Source organism: Diplotaxodon limnothrissa, linkage group LG23, assembly GCF_057381915.1.
Source record: "Diplotaxodon limnothrissa isolate DT_005_m linkage group LG23, D_limnothrissa_male_GT1.1, whole genome shotgun sequence".
In the NCBI taxonomy this organism is placed as follows: Eukaryota; Metazoa; Chordata; class Actinopteri; order Cichliformes; family Cichlidae; genus Diplotaxodon; species Diplotaxodon limnothrissa.
Genome location: NC_140617.1, coordinates 17,657,999 through 17,680,923, shown reverse-complemented (window position 1 = coordinate 17,680,923; position 22,925 = coordinate 17,657,999). Strand labels below are relative to the sequence as shown.

The 22,925-nt window shown below is 39.5% G+C and overlaps 1 protein-coding gene across 5 annotated transcripts in view; it reads right to left on the bottom strand.

The window, feature by feature from the left end:
* The window catches only part of LOC146607781 (NLR family CARD domain-containing protein 3-like), a 93,567-nt gene that overhangs the window by 13,076 nt on the left and 57,566 nt on the right, over positions 1 to 22,925 (bottom strand). For 2 of the 5 annotated variants that reach the window (XM_085347350.1, XM_085347355.1), the window contains exons 1-3: positions 5,429 to 5,480; positions 4,830 to 5,114; positions 1,291 to 3,082 (exon numbers count right to left, since the gene is read on the bottom strand). The exons of 1 other annotated variant lie outside the window; for it this stretch is intronic. In XM_085347350.1, the coding sequence (XP_085203476.1) occupies positions 1,291 to 3,082; positions 4,830 to 5,114; positions 5,429 to 5,480 (2,129 nt within the window). Of the gene's footprint in view, positions 1 to 1,290; positions 3,083 to 4,829; positions 5,115 to 5,428; positions 5,481 to 22,925 lie in introns of those variants that run through there. 2 more of the 5 variants (XM_085347353.1, XM_085347356.1) reach the window with 1 other exon arrangement.

The following is a 22,925-nucleotide window of genomic DNA, read 5'->3' as shown; positions in this document are numbered from 1 at the left end:
CTACCATATCTAAAGCAGCAGGGAGAATGCAGTCCTCCACAATAGTGTGGGGTTTGTTGTTTTTAGCCACTCTAAAACTGACCATATAAGATGCTTGTGGTCTGTTTTTATTCATAGGATCCGGCACTCGAATGCAGCTTTTACTTGTTTAAAGTGATTTTAGCTGTCGCTCAAAATGTTCTCATGGTTTATTTTTCAAATGGGGATGATTTGTCTCTAAATCTCTGTGCAATACTGAAGGTTTCATTGAGTTGTGAAACAATACTTGCACAATTATCACATTATGGCTGGGAAAATCCCCAGTATTTATACATGTGAACATCAGTGAAATATAATTGTCATCATATTTGCGCTTCTTTGTGTTACAGTCAGAGGTGACATGCTTTCTCCCACTTTGAGGCTCCACATCAGACCCTTCATTACTTTCCACATGACTGTCTCCTTCTATGCTAGATACTTGGCTAGTAACCACAGATACATTTGTGCTGGCATCCCAATCTGACAAACACATTGTTGAACAATCACCTGTGCGGTCACTGGCAAATGCATCTTCAGATATGAGCTGATTGGTGGTAGTGGCCGCTGTTTCGGTGGCAGAGCATTTTCTTTTGGTTAACCATTTGTCCATTTCTTCAACAGTGCAACTTCAACAGTCAGGCGTCAGTCAATTGGGGAAGTCGCACCCATGTATTTTGTCAGGGCAATTGTTTTGCTAAACACCAGAGGGTGGTATATACACATGTATGTAATAGCCACATTAAACTGTATTAGTGCAAATTTAGGCTTTTTGAATTGGTAATTACCCCGTCCCACGTATCACCTACAGCCTCTCCCATACCCCCGAGGGTAGGCGTACCCTAGTTTGGAAACCAGCGCAATAAAGAATAATAATATAGAAAAAACTTAACTCCCATATTGAACTGAGCAGTGCACTAATGCAGAGAAATTACTTTAGAACACCAGAGATTAAATGAATGATAACTGAAGAGTAAACAGTAACAGAACACTGGACTGGTAGATGAGTTTTTGGTACAAAGAAAACAGTTCTGGAAGGTACTTTGATAAGTGATAAACCCACAGATGTCTCAGAAATGCTGATAATTTCTGCTGCTCTGACAATTCAAAAGGATCATATGCTTGCAGATGATCATTCATTTGAATTTTTTAAGGTTTTTTAATGGATCAGCACCCATCACGATGTTTATATTGCTTAAATTGCTCACTTGATTGTTTTTTTGTTAAGTAGAATCAATATTTCAAAAATAAAAGGATGAGTACATTTTTACTTACAGAGCTTTTTTGGAGGCTTTGATCACCGGTAGGAGTTTTAGAAGAGCCTCCTCTGAAGCAGAGTATTTCTTCAGGTCAAACACATCCAGATCTTTTTCTGATGACAGTAAAATGAAGACCAGAGCTGACCACTGAGCAGGAGAAAGTTTCTCCGTGGAGAGACTTCCTGATGTCAGGCACTGTTGGATCTCCTCCACTAGAGAACGATCATTCAGTTCATTCAGACAGTGGAACAGATTGATGCTTTTCTCTGCAGACAGATTCTCACTGAGCTTCTTCTTGATGTACTGGACTGTTTCCTGACTGCTCTGTGAGTTTCTTCCTGTCTGTGTGAGCATTCCTCGTAGGAGAATCTGACTGTTCTGTAGTGAAAGACCCAGGAGGAAGCGGAGGAACAAGTCCAGGTGTCCATTTGGACTCTGTAAGGCCTTGTCCACACCACTCTGGTGGAAGTGCTTAAGTGTAGATTGTCCCGTTTCAGACTTCTGGGAGGTTGCTTGTTCTTCCAGCACATTAATTCCAGAGTTGATGAAGGTCAGATGGACATGAAGAGCAGCCAGAAACTCCTGAACACTCAGATGGATGAAGCAGAACACCTTGTCCTGGTACAGTCCACTCTCCTCTTTAAAGATCTGTGTGAACACTCCTGAGTATACTGAGGCTGCTCTGATATCGATGCCACACTCTGCCAGGTCTGATTCATAGAAGATCAAGTTTCCTTTCTGCAGCTGATCAAAAGCCAGTTTTCCCAGAGAATCAATCATCTTCCTGCTCTCTGGACTCCAGTGTGGATCTGTCTCAGCTCCTTCATCATACTTGACCTTCTTCACTTTGGCTTGAACCACCAGGAAGTGGATGTACATCTCAGTCAGGGTCTTGGGCATCTGTCCTCCCCTTCTGGTTTTCAGCACATCCTCCAGAACTGTAGCAGTGATCCAGCAGAAGACTGGGATGTGGCACATGATGTGGAGACTTCGTGATGTCTTGATGTGGGAGATGATCCTGCTGGCCTGATCCTCATCTCTGAATCTCTTCCTGAAGTACTCCTCCTTCTGTGGGTCAGTGAATCCTCTGACCTCTGTTACCATGGAAACACAGTCAGGAGGGATTTGACTAGCTGCTGCAGGTCGTGTGGTTATCCAGAGGCGAGCAGAGGGAAGCAGTTTCCCTCTGATGAGATTTATCAGCAGCACATCCACTGAGGTGGACTTGCAAGGGTCAGTCAGGATTGTAGTTTTGTGGAAGTCCAGAGGAAGTCGACACTCATCCAGACCATCAAAGATGAACACAACCTGGAGGTCTTCAATGCTGCTGATTCCTCCTTCTTTGGTTTCAGTAAAGAAGTGATGAACAAGTTCCACCAAGCTGAACTTTTCCTTTTTCAGCACATTCAGCTCTCTGAAAGTGAATGGAAATATGAACTGGATGTCCTGGTTGGCTTTGTCTTCAGCCCAGTCCAGAGTGAACTTCTGTGTTAAGACTGTTTTCCCAATGCCAGCCACTCCATTTGTCAGCACTGTTCTGATTGGTTCATCTCTTCCAGGTGAATCTTTAAACATGTCTTCTTGTCTGACTGTTGTTTCTGGTTTATCTGATTTCCTGGATGCGGTTTCAATCTGTCTGACCTCATGTTCATCACTGATCTCTGCAGTCCCTCCCTCTGTGATGTAGAGCTCTGTGTAGATCTTATTCAGAAGGGTTGGGTTTCCTGCTTTAGCGATCCCCTCAAACACACACTGGAACTTCTTCTTCAACTTAGATTTAAGCCGAGGCTGACAACTTTGAAGAGCCTCTAAATAAATCATTAAAAATAGCAAGAAAAAAAAACAGTCTGTTTATTTCTTTGTCTTCTTTTTTTGTTTTGCATTTTTACATATTTTTTCTTCAAACGTACTTAGATCTCAAATTACAATACTGAAGAAATCTCATTAATTATAAGTGCACCATCCTGCTATTAAAGTGAAGAGAAAATTGTTTCAGTTGCATTAGTACTAAACCAAAAAGCTTGGATGCCGGACATTGTTTACATTCTAATGTTTATTCATATTTCTTGTAGTTTTTTTTCGCTTCAGGGTATCTGCCTGGAGAAGAGACAGCAGGTAGTATTTTGCCTGTTAACAGCATGATGAGGAAATGGGAGAGAACCAAACAGCTGCTGACGTTGTTTATATTCAACAGTGAATGATTTAGTCTATCTTCTTGGACATAAGCAGATGGATATTAGCCATCACATAACGATCATATATTTACCAGCTTTCCCATTAACAAGTTTTAGGTCATTTTATTATATTATCAAATCTGTGTCTTTTAGTGATTGTACACAGGGCAAGAGCATGGTGACGACTGATCACTTATACCAACATTTACCATCTTTGTGTTTGGTTTTAAACAGGCTTCTGTGATGAAGGACGGGCAAAGATATCACTTTGCAAATGTGAAGAGGTGCCTTGTTTCTTCAAATCTTTTCCTCTTTCTTTTTGATCAAGTGTGTACTTCCACTGACATTTTAATGAATGGTCTCAAAGAGTTACTTAAATTACTTTTCCTCTTGTTTGGATTGTTGTGTTATTTGTGCTTCTTCAATCTTGATGTCATGAAAAATACATCTGGCTTCATTCACTGAGTGATGCTCAGCTTGAGATACAACAAATCATCACCAAACCAAAGAAGCTCCTGTTCTGTTATAATTTAAATAAATGGAACTTCTGCGCAGTCACACTAAAGGTTTTTAAACCTACATATGTAAAATAAAAAATTGGCTTTGTGGCTTGTGTAACCAATGGGAACATTTACAAACTAAACAGGTTTTCAACTCTGGACTTCTCCAAATTTTGTCACAAAAAATCCCACTAAACTTTCATGCTGTCTTTCAACTGCTACCTACACTGTTTAAAATAAACATCTGAAGGGAATTCAATATTTCACATTAAATTCCTGCCATAAACTCAAAAAGAGATTATGCACACTGTGACTAATAGAAGACTGGAATATTTTTCCTTCATGGGTTTCTGAAGCACTCAAGAAGTCACACAAGTGACACTACTTTTTTTTTTTAAAGCAATTAGTTTTTCATGGTTTTAACAACTAAATAAGATTACTGTTCACATAAATAGAGCTAAGAAAAATCTATGTTAAAAAAATAATTCTGAGCAGTCTATTTTAAGTTAAACGCTTATGTGAAATAATTTCTCTCAAGTTAATACTTTAGTTTACGACTCTGTAAGTACAACACACTTAAAACCCTTGGTTAGTACAACATACTTCTTATTCCACCTCATTACTTTTCAGGGAGTTGTTTTCAGCATGTCTCTAAGAGATTTTTTTTATTCTCCAGTAGTCTGTAGTTTGTACATGTGATGATTGTTGTTAGAGTGGTCATGGCCGTTTGGGAAAGGTTTTTTTTTTCCATTGTGAGCAGCCCTTTAATAAATCCAAATGTATGTTGTGGAATGAAGTTCCCGCTTTCTGCTTTTCGTTATATTAAATTCTGAGGTTTTACACTTCACATCTCAACAAACTACAGAGAAAAGTGGACTCACCTTGTTGAGCAGATGGATCAGAGTATAAACGCAGCTGAGAGAAAAGGGAGAGATCTATAGTCTGAAGATGTCTGACCATGATCCTGCTGGCTTTGTCCCCTTTCTTCCTCACTGTATCAATGAAGCAACGTGCCTTATCTGCTCTGACTGGGTTCCCTTCCAGTATTGATTCTTTCTCCAATTCATTTAAGACACCGTCACTTACAAGGGCCTCAAGGAGCTGTTTAAGGATTTCTGTTGACACCCTCCAAACAAAAGCTGACCGCACCCTGGCAAGCTCCTCTTCTACAAGAAGAAGGAAGAGACATAAACATGCATCCCCCTCAAACATTGATGACAAGGAGATCATTTTGAGTGAAGTTGCTTTCTTTTCCAAGCCCCTTAGACTGACAGTTGTCATGTTATGAAAATGTGCCAAAGAAAGATTAAGACATGTTGCAACAGATTTGAATTTGTGACCATTTTTAAAGACAGTATATAGATAACTATGTGCAAGTGCTCTGACAAATTTTTTCCAATAAGTGTTACAAAAAGGCAAAGGATTGTACCTTGTCTCTTTACATCCATACAGCTCATCAGACAAACCATTGATCTCCTACCTGCTGTGGAAGCTGCTTTAGTTGGTGATTCTTCTACAGGTTCTTTCATCATCTCTCTATGAAAACATGAGAAGACGATTTTAACAGAAGAAACTGTGAACACAGTCATGTGTCACGTTATTTTATTGATATTAGGTTTTAGTGTCTCAGCCACATACATCCAAAACTGACCTGTTTGAAATAAAACATCAATGACATGTGAATGTGGTGGTAACTTATTCTTCTTTTTTATACTAAGTTAATATACTGTGTTGTGTTGTTTGTTACGTTGTGATGTGTCATATCGTGTCGTGTTGTGTTATATGTAGTGCCGACGTAGGACAGTTTTTCCAATTTCATTGTACTACTGTACTATGTATGACTGTGCAATGACAATAAAGAGTTATCTTATCTTATCTTATCTTAATGATAATAAGGTAATAATGGTTGATTTTTTATATACTTTTTCAGGTATTAGTTCAGTGTAATAATAAAAAATCTGACCTTATAAACCACAAATGCATCCTTATCCTCATCCTTAACTTATACTGTCAGTCTTCAGTTTTATACCCAAACTGGGTATGGGAGTGTGATCCCCCTACAGTAATATATATATATGAAAAATTAAGAATATTTAGCCAAAAGTTTATTAACTTTGCTGCAATTCTGAAAAGGCATCAGCGCGGTGACCAGTGTTGGTCAAGTTACTTGAAAAAAGTAATCAGCAGAGATGGGCAGTAACGCGTTACTTGTAATGCATAATCCATCATGCAAAATGTAATCAAATGGAAAAGTCCCTTTTTAAAACTTGTTTTATTAGTTTTAACCTTTTAACTTTATGCATCAAGCAAAAATTTAATTCTATGCAACATTCTCTGACTGGAAGAAATTTGTTTAACATTTAAACTTATTTTCTGTACATTCCAGCACATAAAATATATATTTTTTTGTGTGTTTACACTCACTCTTTCAAATAGATGCAAGTAAAACACAGCATAAAATAAATAACATCAAAGACTAGTGGTCCTGTTGCTCTATTTTCACCTGTAAAGCAGGAGTGGCATAGGCGTAGGTTTACCCTGGTGCAGCTGTGCCGCAGCGGTCAGTTGAAGAATCCGCGAGTTTCTCTGTGAGTTTCCCTTTACGTGGTAGCGCACTCCCAGTGCTTGCTTGGAAGTTTAGGGTTTTTTTTTCGCGGTTAAAAGAAGTTTTCTTCCCACGCACAACGGACACTAATGTTTTTGTTACTTTTTATGGAATCAAACTCAAAGTAAGGTCAGTACTTCCAAGCTTTAAACGCTGCACACTCATACTCTCTCCCGCACTCGATATATGATCCATTGTTGATCTGCACACAGCTGTTGTCACGAACGTCGCACTCGCTTACGTCACTGTCATGAGACATTCTTGCTAAAAAATCACGGTTTTAGTAATGCAGTAACGCAGCGTTCCTACGGGAAAGTAACGGTAATCTAATTACTGTTTTTGCAATAGTAATCCCTTACTTTACTCGAGTACAGAAGTCTGGTGAGGAACTTTGTTGCATGGAGTCACACAAACCACCTGCAACTCAACACCTCAAAGACTAAGGAACTGGTTGTGGACTTCGGGAGGTCCAGAGAAGGTCCACTGCCGGTTCAGATAGAGGGGGAGGAGGTGGAGGTGGTCAACAAGTACAAGTACCTCGGGCTGTGGGTGGACAATAAACTGGACTGGTCATGCAACACAGAGCACCTGTATAAAAAAGCCCAAAGCCGACTGTACTTCCTCAGGAGGCTGAGGTCTTTTAACATCTGCAGGAAGCTCCTGAGGATGTTTTACCAGTCGGTGGTTGCTGGAGTACTTCTCTATGCTGTGGTGTGCTGGGGGAGCAGCACAGCAAAGAAGGACTCATCCAGGCTGGAGAAACTGATCAGGAAGGCTAGCTCTGTGGTCGGCATGAAGCTGGACACTCTGGTGACAGTGGCAGAGAAAAGGACATTAAAGAAACTGCTGGACATTATGAACAATGCTGGGCTTCCTCTGCACACGGCCATAAACAACCAGAAGAGTCTGTTCAGTGACAGGTTACTTCTCCCCAAGACAAGAACTAACAGACTTAAAAACTCCTTTGTCCCACACGCCATCAAACTGTTTAACTCCTCTCTGGAGGGGAGAGGGAGGGGAGACAGGAGGACAAAGGAGGGGGGAACAACTAAGCTGTAGTGCCTCTTCACCTCACTGTACAATACCTTGTGCAATACTTTTTGTAAATAGTCAACAGTGCAATAGTCCTCAATACTTGAAATGTGCAATTCACTTGTATTTTTATTTTTATTCCTATTTATTCTATTTATCCCCTTTGTATATTTTATTTATATTTGTTTCTGTATTTATATATGTGTGTGTGTGTGTGTGTGTGTGTGTGTATATATATATATATATATATATATATATATATATATATATATATATAATATTCTGTAACTCTGTAACTTCTGTCGGTGCTGTGCTTTTTTGGAAATCGAATTTCCCAGAGGAACCCACCCGAGGGATTAATAAAGTTCTATCTTATCTCATCTTATCTTACTTGAAAAAAGTAATCAGAAACTGCCCATCTCTGGCGGTGACATGCATTGTCCTTTAGTGCTGGAGCAACAGGAACACCAGTTAATCTGAAATCTCTTTGTCTCTCTAAAACAAAGTGACAGCAGACTGAGTCAAAGAAAGAAATGTTATTTAAACACCAAGGATCAGCAGAGTTAACGTGTTGGAGAATTGGACGTTCCAGTTCATTCAAATGCAGCTGCAATCAGAGAAACAGATGCAGAGACAGAGAAACATCATGTGACTGAAAAAGAGTTCAGCCTTCTGGTTCAAACTCTGTACAGACACAAGAGACAGCAGCACCAAGTGATGATTTCAATGACCTTGTTCCTGTTAAACACAGTTACAGTTTTAACAGGATGTTTTACTGAAGTTGTTTGAAAACACGTTTGGTATTATTGCTGTCACGGCCCGTGGCTCGGCATCCAGGGAGCCGTGGGAGGCTGCGGTGGCCACACCCTCGGGCTGTGCCGCCTCCAAACCACATGCGTCTCATCTGAGGCAATCACCGGAGGACTACTTCAGCCAGCTCTGACGGCTTCTCCTCGCCAGTCCGTAAGTCTCCTCCCAGTGTGACCAGCATTCGGCGTGGAAGCCTGTGGCCTGCCTGTCCTCCTGCCTGACTGCCTCCCTCCCTAGGATTCCCTTCACGGGCACCTCTCCCGTCCAAGCTCCACGGTCCTGCTCTACCTGTAAGCCTCGGCAACTTACTGTATGAAGTCTAGCTGTTCATTTCTTGGGAACCTGCATGCTGTTAACTGTGTCTCCCCTTTCTGTTGCAGTTTCCCCACGGTCCCGATTACGGCACTCCTGGGCTCCACGCTCCTTGTTTCCCCCCGTGGCATGAGCCTTAGTTTTTCTTTTCCTTAGCTTTGTTAAAAGATTCCTCAGTTAAATAAAACTTGTACATAGTTCTGAGCTGCGGTTACCTGAACACTCCGTGTTCTGTGACAATTACTATTACCTGGTTAGTACTTTTTTTCTGTGTTGTGTGTTGTAGTACAATCTGAACTTTTATTTGGGTCCAAAAATGTTGGACAGAAAGCAGAATCTCATCTAAACCAGATGTGCAAACCCACAGAGCCAAGAGCAAAGATGTCTCTGCACATCTGCCTGTGTTAGAAGAGGAACTTGTTTCTCGTTTCATTAAGTTCATCAACTTCATGTTGTTACAGTCATGTGACTGTTAGTGGCTCAGAGAGCTGTGAAAAAAAATAGGAAGTGGGGTGTCTAAGCGGTTGCTATGTTTCTGATGTCATACAGACTAGGATAAGGTGGAGTATAAACCAGAGAAACCTCAGGCTGTTCTCTTCTTCCTGCTCAGGTCAAAGGTCATCTATGTCAGCGGTCCCCAACCCCCGGGCCTCGGACCGGTACCGGTCTGTGAGTCGTTTGGTACTGGGCCGCGAGAGTTTAGGCTCAGGTGTGAAATGTATAGTTTTCAGGGTTTTTATTGGTTTTCAGCATTTTTTTGTTATTGTTTTTATCGTTTACTCGGTTTTCCTTGGTCTTTTCACGTGTGTTATGAATAAATTTTCTTTTTTTCGGTACCAGTACTAGTTTTATTTTGTTGTATTTATCCGCGACCTTAAAGGCCGGTCCATGAAAATATTGTCTGGCATAAACCGGTCCGTGGCGCAAAAAAGGTCTGGGACCGCTGATCTATGTGATAGATTTGATGTTTTAATTTCTAATCTTTCAAATATTTGTTTTGCTGGAACTTTTGCTTGAGTGGATGAAAACTGAAGTGGGTTCCTTCTGACCTCCTGAAAAGACGTCTTTTCTTCTCTTTGTGTTCTGGTACTTTCTCAGCTCCAGGGGAACTTCTAGGGGGAGAGGTGAAGGTGTCCCTGTGTCTCTAACATCCCTCTCAGTGTTGGGATGGTGAATGAAGGAGTTTTGGTGCAGTTCCAGCAGAGACACTAAAATGCAGCAGTGATTGTGTCTAATCAGACAAACATGAAGTAAATGCACTGAAGCTGCTGTCAGTCTGAGTATAATCAAATGTCTGATTGAATGTACGTCAAGCACCATAGATAACGTATTGGAATGTGTTACTATTGAAATCCATGTTGAAAAAGCTCGTAATATAATTATAAGTTGCATCTATAGGTCACCAGGGTCATGCCTTGACACATTCAATGAAAAACTTTCTGCTATGTTTAGCCACCTAAATGATAAAAAAAAAGCACCAATAATTTGTGGTGATTTTAATATAAATTTGCTGAAACCCAAATAGACATCAGAAAACAACAGATTTCATCAATACAATGTATAGAAACTGCCTTTTCACTGTAATTATATATATATATATATATATATATATATATATATATATATATATATATATATATATATATATATATATATATTTATTTATTTATTTATTTATTTATTTATTTATTTTAATATATATTTTACTCAGAATTTGTCCTCCATGTTTATTGGTCCTGTAACTCATAGAGAAATAATGAACATTGTGAAAACATTTAAAAATAAAAAGTCCACTGACTGTTTTGGTATTGACATGATATTAGTTAAAAGTATTATAGAATATATACTGCGACCTTTCACATACATTTGTAATCTGTCCTTTTGAACTGGTACAGTGGGGCAAAAAAGTATTTAGTCAGCCACCGATTGTGCAAGTTCCCCCACTTAAAATGATGACAGAGGTCAGTAATTTGCACCAGAGGTACACTTCAACTGTGAGAGACAGAATGTGAAAAAAAAATCCATGAATCCACATGGTAGGATTTGTAAAGAATTTATTCGTAAATCAGGGTGGAAAATAAGTATTTGGTCAATAACAAAAATACAACTCAATACTTTGTAACATAACCTTTGTTGGCAATAACAGAGGTCAAACGTTTACTATAGGTCTTTACCAGGTTTGCACACACAGTAGCTGGTATTTTGGCCCATTCCTCCATGCAGATCTTCTCGAGAGCAGTGATGTTTTGGGGCTGTCGCCGAGCAACGCAGACTTTCAACTCCCGCCACAGATTTTCTATGGGGTTGAGGTCTGGAGACTGGCTAGGCCACTCCAGGACTTTCAAATGCTTCTTACGGAGCCACTCCTTTGTTGCCCGGGCGGTGTGTTTTGGATCATTGTCATGTTGGAAGACCCAGCCTCGTTTCATCTTCAAAGTTCTCACTGATGGAAGGAGGTTTTGGCTCAAAATCTCACGATACATGGCCCCATTCATTCTGTCCTTAACACGGATCAGTCGTCCTGTCCCCTTGGCAGAAAAACAGCCCCATAGCATGATGTTTCCACCCCCATGCTTCACAGTAGGTATGGTGTTCTTGGGATGCAACTCAGTATTCTTCGTCCTCCAAACACAACGAGTTGAGTTTATACCAAAAAGTTCTACTTTGGTTTCATCTGACCACATGACATTCTCCCAATCCTCTGCTGTATCATCCATGTGCTCTCTGGCAAACTTCAGACGGGCCTGGACATGCACTGGCTTCAGCAGCGGAACACGTCTGGCACTGCGGGATTTGATTCCCTGCTGTTGTAGTGTGTTACTGATGGTGACCTTTGTTACTTTGGTCCCAGCTCTCTGCAGGTCATTCACCAGGTCCCCCCGTGTGGTTCTGGGATCTTTGCTCACCGTTCTCATGATCATTTTGACTCCACAGGATGAGATCTTGCGTGGAGCCCCAGATCGAGGGAGATTATCAGTGGTCTTGTATGTCTTCCATTTTCTGATGATTGCTCCCACAGTTGATTTTTTCACACCAAGCTGCTTGCCTATTGTAGATTCACTCTTCCCAGTCTGGTGCAGGTCTACAATACTTTTCCTGGTGTCCTTCGAAAGCTCTTTGGTCTTGGCCATGGCGGAGTTTGGAGTCTGACTGTTTGAGGCTGTGGACAGGTGTCTTTTATACAGATGATGAGTTCAAACAGGTGCCATTCATACAGGTAACGAGTGGGGGACAGAAAAGCTTCTTACAGAAGACGTTACAGGTCTGTGAGAGCCAGAGATTTTCCTTGTTTGAGGTGACCAAATACTTATTTTCCACCCTGATTTACGAATAAATTCTTTACAAATCCTACCATGTGAATTCATGGATTTTTTTTTACATTCTGTCTCTCACAGTTGAAGTGTACCTCTGGTGCAAATTACTGACCTCTGTCATCGTTTTAAGTGGGGGAACTTGCACAATCGGTGGCTGACTAAATACTTTTTTGCCCCACTGTATGTTTCCCTCAAAAATGAAAATAGCAAAAATTATTCCAATCCATAAAAATGGAGAGAGATGTCAATTTACTAATTACAGGCCAATATCACTACTCCCACAGTTCTCAAAAATTTTAGAAAAGTTATTTGTTAATAGACTTGATAAATATATTGAGAAGCATAATCTCCTAAGTGATAACCAATATGGCTTCAGAGCGAAAAGGTCCACTTGGATGGCAGTGATGGAAGTTGTAGAAGGGATATCTACTGAAATAGATAATAAGAAATATACTGTTGGTGTTTTTATAGACTTAAAAAAGCTGTTTGGTACAATTGATCATTCCATATTAATGAATAAACTAGAGAGATATAGTATAAGAGGCATAGCATACAAGTGGATGAAAAGTTACCTGGATGATAGATATCAATATGTTGAAATCAATAATGTAAAATCTAATCAGTTGAAGGTAACTTGTGGCTTTCCTCAGGGCTCTGTGCTGGGCCCTGAAGTATCCATATCATATATAAATGACATATGTAGTGTTTCCAAATTGTTAAAATGTGTATTGGTTGCTGATGATACCACTCTGTATTGCTCAGGTAAAAACCTAGAACAGCTTCTGACTACAGTGGAAAAGGAGTTAAATATATTAAAAAACTGGTTTGATATAAATAAGTTATCGTTAAATATAAACAAAACAAAATTTATTATTTTTGGCACTAGACAAATGAAAAATGAATCTAAAATCAGGGTTAATGGAATTGAAATTGAAAGCGTGTGCGGAAAAATAAATTTCTTGGAGTGATAATTGATGATAAGCTTAGCTGGAAGTCTCATATAAACCATGTGAAAACAAAAGTTGCTATTCTCTACAAAACAAAGCATGTCCTGAACAAGAAATCATTATACACACTTTATTGCTCTCTATTTTATGATTTAGTTGAATATAAAATGGCACAGATACTGTATAAAGCACAAAATAACTTGCTTTGCCGCAGTACTCAGAAGCTGTTTAAAGTCAGAGAGAGTCAATATGACTTAATGGGAACAGAATTCTTTAAAAAAAAAAAACCCAAAAAAACAAGATAAGGACAAACATAAAGCACAGATGTGTTTCTGTTAGAGGAGTTAAGGTGTAGTTCATTTTCCTTGTTTGAAAGCATGTTTAAAAATAGAGTGTTAGAAAAATAATATATAAATAAAGAATGAAAAGAGCAAAAATAATAATACTGAAACTCTTGGTTGTTTTGCTTCAATTATTTTAATGAAATTTAATTTAATGTAGTTACTAATCTAAGGTGCAAAGTTTTTTTGTTTTCTTTTGTTTTTTGTTTGTTTGTTTGCTTTGTTTTGTTTTATTCTTTGCTTTGAGCCCTACATGAGCTGCATGTTAAAAGATCTTTTGTTAAAAGTGTTGGTGTAAATCATATGCTTCAGCCAATACCTTTTGATTAGCCTTGTCTTATGCTTTCTTGCTTTGTGGTAATCTTTATTTTGTATTCACTGAGATATTTGAATGTTAATCAATAAATCAATCAATAAAAATAATGACCGTGTTACTGTTACAGTTACAGTTTTAACAGGATGTTTTTTGTATTTGATTTATTGCTCTGTAAAGGCTGAATCCTCTGAAATTAGCAGGCAAGACAACGACTGATGGTCAGAGCTGTCACACTGATATTAAAGTAGCATATCAGAAAAGGTTCCACCTTAACAGCTACAGGCAGCTGCCGTTTACATGTTATAGAAGAAAAACTGAACTGAACATACTTGTCCTTGATCCTTGATATTAGAATAATCCATCAGTCTATTTTAGTGCTTCTGCTCTGTTACACTGCGTTACATTGTTTCTACAAATTACATTTCCTGTGTGTTGAATTAAAATCAAATTAAAAGCACAAATCACAGTGTCAATTCTTAAATAGATTTTAATTGCAGAACATCAGGAGCAGGAAGTGTGTTTTTTTGCTGTGAAGACAAACCAAGTGTAAATGTGTGTGTTGGTGAGCTCACAGGCAGTGTGTCCCTCTTTTCTCTCAGTGGCCTCAGAAATGCTTACTCTGCTGTACATCACTTATTTTCAAATAATAACGTTGTTAAACGACTTTCATAGTAAATATGGATTCACATAGAGATAAAATGACATCATGAGAGAGTTTTTACCATAATGTCCATCAAAAAGATGATAAGGAGAAAGTGTGAGGAGACCTCTGGGTTGAAGTGAGTGCATCAGTGAAAAAGGTGAAATACTCAAACAAAGCAGAAGAACTTAACGCTTTATTGACCAATGGCCAGCCGACGGGCCCATTTCACAAGCAGTCTTTAAACGACTGTAACTCTTCATTTATGCTAGAGAAAGCTAGGTTTCGAAAAGAAGAGAAGCTGCGCTTTATGGGGATATTTTGCGTATTACGGTAGCACAAAGCATTCACAAGCTACAGCTGTCTGAACACAGAAATGTTCTGTTCTTTTGTATACTTCATCTGTTTGTATGTTGTACACTCATTGTGTGTTCAATAAAGTTCATTAAAAAAAATCTAAACACAGAAGGAAAACTCAACTCCGCCTAGATTTTACCATGTGTGCTTCGCACTACCGTAACTCATTGACCATTTGAGCTAGGGGAAAAAATTCACATGGTTACTGAAAGAAGAGAGACTGAGTTTTACGGGGATATTTAGTGTATTACGGTAGCACAAAGCGTTCACAAGCTACAGCTGACTGGAAAAAGAAAAGTGAACACCGCTTAGTGGTGCACTTAATGTGCGCTTCGCACTAATGTAACTCTTCGACTATTGGGGCTAGAGGGACATTTCAAACGGTTACTGAAAGACGACAAGATGGGCTTTACAAAACATTATGGTGCATCATTAGAAAGCAAGAACAATGACGGTCAATAAAGGAGAGCAGAGAAGAAATGTGCTGAAGGAACTTTCAGTGCTTTAAGTTACAGAAGCACAAGCTGCCTCTAATGTCTGAGAGAAAAGATGAATTCAAACCTGCTGCTGGTTTGGTTCCACTCTGCCTCGTTGGTCCAGCTGTGAGTCCGGCAGATCTGTGCTGTTTGTGCTAAAGAAGGTCGTCTGACACGGAGATCAGCAAAGAGAAGCGAAACAGGAAGAGCAGGAAGGGAGGTGCTTGTGGGGAACCAGGGATTAAGCAATATCAGAAATTCTCAAGTTTGCAATTTAGAAACATGTAAAAATGTTTGTTGGAGGCTTTCTGTCCTGTTACTGAGCGAAGCATTAAAATTATGTTTCTATTGTAGTTTCTGTTGTAGTGACACTTTAAACTGGTTTGACTACAGATCAAAGAAACACTCAGTGTGTTAGTGAAAGTTGTTTTTAGCTGACCTTGAGGTTAAGGTTACTTTGTTTATACCCATAGGTAAATTTGCTTTGCAGAAAAATGATAGCATTTGGCATCCCTTCACGAACACACATTCCTAGTTAAAACCTCACAAAAAACACATATATAGTACTTGAACAATATGAATCAAATAAAAAACATATCTTATTTAGTTCAGTGACAGCAACAGGGGCAAAGCTGTTTTTATAATACTTTGTTCTACATCTTGGAAATAGAAACCTCCCTCCTGGGGAAAGAAGCTGAAATTCACCCCGTACAGGATGAGAACCATTTTTAAGAATTGATTAAGCCATCTGTTGTATCTGTGTAGAGTACAGGGAGGCTAAACAGGACTGTGACTCACCTATCAGGCGACTGGACCATCTCACTATCTGATTCAGTGAGTTTTTCTCTGTGACAGAGGTCTGACCAAATCATGCTACCAAACAAAAAGATAAAACAGACTCAATAAAAGAACGATAAAACAAAGTTACAATTTTTAAGTCAATGTGGAAATGAGCAAGTTTCCTGAGGCAGTAAAGGCGCTGGTGACCCTTTTTACAGGCCGATTTGCAATTCTCATCAAAGTTCAGTTTTTCATTGATTACAGTCCCAAGATATTTATATGATTGCACTTGCTCTATTTTCTGTCGAAAAGAGCCCATGACAGCACAAAAAAGTAGCTTTAGTAAAGGTTACAAATGTTCTTCGTATGGCCTCTGACAGTTGACTCATCTCTGTGCCTCTCCTGCTAGACCTCAGTGCAGCATTTGATACTGTCGACCCTAATATTCTATTAGAGCGATTAGAGCATTACATATTACAGGTACTGAGCTGCAGTGGTTTGTATCACATCTATCGCTCAGAATCCAATTTGTTTATGTAAATGGAGAGTTATGTAAATGGAGGTTAATTATGGAGTTCCACAGGGTTCAGCACTAGGGCCAATTCTGTTTACATTATGCATACTTCCCTTAGGCAGTATCATCAAAAGACACAACATACAATTTCGCTGCTATGCAGATGACACCCAGCTTTATCTATCCATGAAGCAAGATAACACACACCAATTAGTTAAACTGCAGGAATGTCTTAAAGACATAAAGACCTGGATGGCCGCTAACTTTCTGCTTCTTAATTCAGATAAAATTGGGGTTATTGTACTCAGCCCTGGAAATCTTAGAAATATGGTATCTAACCTTTTTTTTACTTTCTTTTTTTTTTTTATATATATATACTTTTTTTACTCTTGATGTCATGACCTTGGCCTTCAGTAACACTGTGAGGAACCTTGGAGTCATTTTTAACCAGGATAGCTCCTTCGATGCACATATTAAACAAATATTTAGGACTGCTTTGTTGCATTTGAACTGTCCTGTCTCAGAGTGATGCTGAAAAACTAGTTCATACATTTATTACTTCTAGGCTGGACTACTGTAATTCATTATTATCAGGATGTCCTAAAAACTCTCCCTAAAAAACTCCCTGAAAAGTCTTCAGCTAATCCAAAATGCTGCAGCAAGAGTACTGACAGGGACTAGAAAGAGAGAGCATATTTCTCCTTCATTGGCTTCCCTTCATTGGCTTCCTGTTAAATCCAGAATTGAATTCAAAATCCTGCTCCTCACATACAAGGTCTTAAATAATCAGGCCCCATCTTATCTTAATGACCTTGTAGTACCATATCACCCTATTAGAGCACTTCGCTCTCGCACTGCAGGCCTACTTGTTGTTCCCATTATTTAAAAGTAGAATGGGAGGGACGGCCTGCAGTTTTCAGGCCCCTCTTCTGTGGAACCAGCTTCCAGTTTGGATTCGGGACACAGACACTATTTCTACTTTTAAAATTAGGCTTAATTAAAACTTTCCTTTTTGCTAAAGCATATAGTTAGGGCTGGATTAGGTGACCCCGAATCCTCCCTTAGTTATGCTGCAATAGACCTAGGCTGCCGGGGGATTCCCATGATGCATTGAGTTTTTCTTCTTCTGTCACCTTTCTCAATCACTATATGTTAATAGACCTCTCTGCACTGAACCACACTTGTTATTAATGTCTGGCTCTTTTCCACTGCATGTCTTTTATCCTGTCTTCCTTCTCTCACCCCAACTGGTCGCAGCAGATGATCGCCCCTCCCTGAGCCTGGTTCTGCTGGAGGTTTCTTCATGTTAAAACTCAGTTTTTCCTTCCCACGTTCGCCAAAGTGCTTGCTCATAGGGGGTCATATGATTGTTGGGTTTTTCTCTGCATGTATTATTGTAGGTGCGACTGCTGTTTTGATTTGTCGCTATATAAATAAAATTGAATTTAAGAGAATAAATATTTGCAAACAATTAGAAAAGGTAGATTTTAAAACACTTTGTGTCATGTGTGTTAATTAAATTGAAACCATGCAATTCATCTCAGCAGGAGAGGGCAAAAAATCACCACTGATGAAGTGTTCAAGGAGATGTTAGTGACAGTCCATGTTTCTTTGATTGGATTAGTTTTTAAAAGCACTTGATTTTATAAAATGACAGAAACAGGAGAGACGCTGAATGTCTTGAATATTTTATACACTGAGTACTATTGGATGTCCGCTTATATAAGAATTATGGAAAAATCACATTAAGAAAGAGAAATCAAACATTTGTATTAATTTTAATGAGCTCAGACCTATTAAAAATGCGGAGGAGCTGGTTGTGAACTGAGATTCAGAGAAACACAACATACTGATATTGACTGTGAAGCTTTGAGTGGGAAAAAACGTGGATCCTGGGATAATCATAGTTCCATCTTTAAAGGACTGAAGAGGAAGAAGTTTACAAGAAATCATTTAGAAACGTCATCAACTCATTGAATCCATGAATCATGGCTCAAGAGTTGGGAGTTTGCCTTGTAATCGGAAGGTTGCCGGTTCGAGCCCCGGCTTGGACAGTCTCGGCCGTTGTGTCCTTGGACAAGACACTTCACCCATTGCCTACTGGTGGTGGTCAGAGGGCCTGGTGGTGCCAGTGTCCGGCAGCCTCGCCTCTGTCAGTGCGTCCCAGGGTGGCTGTGGCTACAGTGTAGCTTGCCATCACCAGTGTGTGAATGGGTGGATGACTGGATGTGTAAAGCGCTTTGGGGTCCTTAGGGATTAGTAAAGCCCTATACAAATACAGGCCATTTACCATTTTTTCTGGGTGAAAGAAACAGACATGTACAGACTGAATAATCAGTTCAACAGTCAGAGTGTTTCTCTAACAAGAGGACACTCTTTACTCTCAACTCAGCACAGACACACTGAGGCACAAGGAAAGAAATAAAATGCAGGATAAAGAGTTTCAGTGAATGTGGTGTTGAAGGTGTGGAGGTGGATCAGAGTGTCAGAGGAGACTCTGTAGAAGGACAGAGTGCCAGCAGGACAGTCCACATACACTGCTACTCTGTTAGAGACAGAGGAGGAGATGGATGTTCGACTGTTAGCGTGACAGACAGAATCAGGACCATTATCAGTGCAGTTCAGACTCCAAGACTGATCATTGTATCCAAACACACAGTCATAACTGTCTCCTTTCCTTCTGATTCTTCTGTAACTCACTGACATGTCAACTCTTCCACTCCACTTGACCTCCCAGTAACAGCGACCAGTCAGTTCATTACTACACAGCAGCTGAGGCCAAACATCAAATCTGTCTGGATGATCAGGATATGACTGAACCTTCTCCACATGTTTCACTGTCGTGTAGTTGTCAGACAGTTGGAGATTTGTGTGTACTGTGTTTGTATCGATTGTGAGTTGACAGGAATCTGATGGAGAGAACAAACACAATCCAGCTGCAGTTATTGATCCATCATCTGTTCATTGACTGACACTTTGATCATGAGTCCTGACATCAGAGATGTGAATGAGTGATGTGACATTTTGAAGAGGTTGAATGTGTGCTGCTTTGTTTTCATATTTCACATTAAAAACACACTTACACTTCTTCAGCCCTGGTGTCAACCATTGGACTCCAGCAGGCTCCACCCTGAAAGGAGGAGGGGGGTCAGACCAGTACAATCTCTTTCAGCATGCACACATGGGCTGTATCCCAATTCAGGGTCTGCAGCCTTAAAGGCTGCATTTTAAGGCCGATTACGTCACAGCGACGCGACGAAGGATGTCCCAATTCGAAGGCTGCTCGAAATGCGGTTCTCAAATGCGTCCTTCATTTCCCTGAATTTTAAGGATGTGGCGGTATAGACTTCCTGGCCCAACATATCCCAGAATGCATAGCGCGGCGGTGGGTGTGGATAATTTTGGCGAAAAAAAACGGCGGATGAGGGGCGCCCGAAGAGTAAACTTTAAGTAAGTACTGAATATTATGTCACTTATTTATGTGGAAATGTTTAATAACGAAGAACATTAAAACATTACTGTTGGCCACATGTCGGCAAAGTTATGTGACATTAGTGACGTTTGTGCTAACTTGGTTTTAAAGCCTTTACTTTAAAATATACGCCGTTCAATAGCTAACCTTAATATTACAGAGAATGATCAAAGCTCATGTAGAAACAAACAAACAAATGAACAAAAGATTTTCTCTTTCATTTCTGTCAAACAATGCTGTATGAAACGTTTCCAGCTGTTAGTATCATGGTTGCTAGGCAACCTGGGCAGTGCGACGGAGGCTAGACCGTCCCATTTCGCAAGCCTCGCACTTCCGGCCTTAGCGGTCATTGAGTATGCGGCCCTTGTGGACCGTTAAGGCTGCGTACTTTAAGGCTGCAGACCCTGAATTGTGATACAGCCATGGACATTACATTGCTCCCTGTTAGTAGACCTCTCTGCATTAAATCATCACAATTAATCACTTGCTCTCTTCCACAGCATGGAGTGTTCCCTTCCCTTAATTTCCAAAATGCCTATCATTGGGGAGGTGGGGGGGGGGGGGGGGGGGGGGGATTATTCTAGGGTCTACTTTACAATATAAAGCACCTTGAGGCAACTATTGCTGTTATTTAGCACTTTATAAATAAAACTGAATTGAAATTTGAATTGAATACACTTATTGTTAGACACTGATAAAGGAACAGTCCAACATTTTCACACTAGACTTGAATCCATACATTGATCAAGTTGCTGATGATTTGGACTGATCCTGGATCTTTCTGGTTTTTTGCAGCTACTCTTTTGTTTTCTTTTTTCCTGGGTCACAGTCTATTCCATCCCTCCCATTCACTTCTACAAATATTTTCCCTTTTCTCTGGGTCTGCATTTCCTTTTGTGTTCTTTGCCCCTGTACTGATTCTGTCATGCCCTCATCTGGAAATATGTTGCAAAAAAAAGCTTAAAAATTATTTCAGACATTTTATAGTTAAGTGCAAGACCAACTCAAAACAGACCATCAAAGATTCAACCATGTTACAGTTATTCAACCTTGTTGCAGTAAAAAATGCAACAGAATTGATGATTGATGATGGTTAGTAACAGCAGTAACTCTATATTTTGCTAACACAGTAATGCCACATTGCAATTAGGGCATGAAAAGAATGTAATATTTTAAGAATTATTGCTTATTTTTCCTATACAATTGTACACTTGTGGAGGTACGCAATAACGACCGGAGAGGTTTCAGTGTCTCACTCCAACTTTATTAACTGACTCTGAACAACCTCACACACAGTAAGCGCCAAAATCTCCACCCCAGGACTTCCCTTCAACTTGGGTGTGAGTGGAGCCACCTGGTGGTCCACCACACACTATCCTTTATGCAAATAACAGAGCTCAAGTACTGATCCTGACAAGTTTCATCTGGTTTTAAAAAACTTAAAATAGGACAGTTGACATGTTGTGTGCTGTGTGCAGCAGGCAGGAAAGAGGGACCCTCATGCAGACTTGTGGAGACGAAACGTAAACTCAAAGAACTCAGCTTTATTACTGGCATAAATCAAAACAGAAAACTAAAGTGATAAGGCTAGAAACAGAGCTTGGAACAGAACACACAGGCGAGTATGAGGGTATGACGCAACGATGAGCAGGGGAAGACGCAGACACCAAATACAAGAGGTGAACAGTACCAAGAGGAAGCAGCTGGGAGACATGGCTGACACGAATTACACAGATGAGACGGGGGGAGGGCAAAACAAGAAGCACAAGACAAAAGCAGGCTTGACACAGAGAAATAGACATAACAGGTTTGACACCAAGCACCCAACATACGGAGATAAAACTGAACAGACTTAATCTTCTCTAGGGTTAAGACACCAGGCGTACAGGAAGGCACAGAAACAGAAGAGAGACCACAGAGACAAGAGTGACAAGGAAGACACAGAACAGGAATGAGCATGGAATCAAAACCTAAGAGCTAAACTCTGAACAAGAATAAAACCGAAACACCAGATAGTAATAACCAAAACAGCAATACTAGACAATCAGAACAAAAACCATAATACAGACTAACAGCAGAACTCAAAACACGAGGACCAATAGCTTAAATAGAATTGCATTGGAGATCGTGTGGAACTATTGGAATTTCGGAGATAAGTTGTACAATTCTTTTAGAAGTAAATGTATTAGTATTTAAAGTAGGTATGTAAATTAACACATTAATGCTAAATGTTTCGTAGTAATTCGAATATCTTTATATATATTTCTTATATTTGATATTCAGCTAAACTGTGCAAACAGTCATGAGGGACATGTAAATATGCTTGCATGAGATGGAAATAAAGCATTTTGTGATTATTTACACATTATTTTTTATTTATTTGAAATAATCCAAAAAGTCAATAAATGGCAACAAAAAACAGTTATTATTGTTCCCGGACAAACTCCTAGAGTTCCACAACATAAATATCTCATTATCATTAAACTAGACTAGTGTTTCTGTTGTGATCAAAGAGCAAACTTTGTAACATTTGTAACACACATGTCAAAAAGGAACTGAGTGAACAGAGAAAACATTTCAGAATCAGATTACTCTATCATTCCCTGAGGAAAGTATATTCTTACTTCTCTATCAGACATTTTCTCCATACCTGAGTGTGTCCAGTCTCCAGCATGGATCCTTCAGTCCAGCCAAAAGGAGATTTATCCCTGAGGCGCCTGGGTGGTTGTAGCTCATGTCCAGCTCTCTCAGATGGGAGGGATTAGAGCTCAGAGCTGAGGCCAGAGAAGTACAGCCTTTCTCTGTGATCAGACACCCTGATAGACTGCAGACAGAACAATTGATATGTGAACACTTTTTTGGTCCTGTGTTATTGCTCCTTGCTTTTTTTTTTCTTTTTTTTTTTAAGATTAATTGCCATGCATTTAGTTAATTTTACATTTTTTTATAGCAACAACAATTTAGAACACATAATATAAGTTGTGTCAACTTTTATTATTGATAATGAGGTACTATAAGTTTTTGTTTGTTTGTTTGTTTTTTTCTTTGCCTATTGTATTTG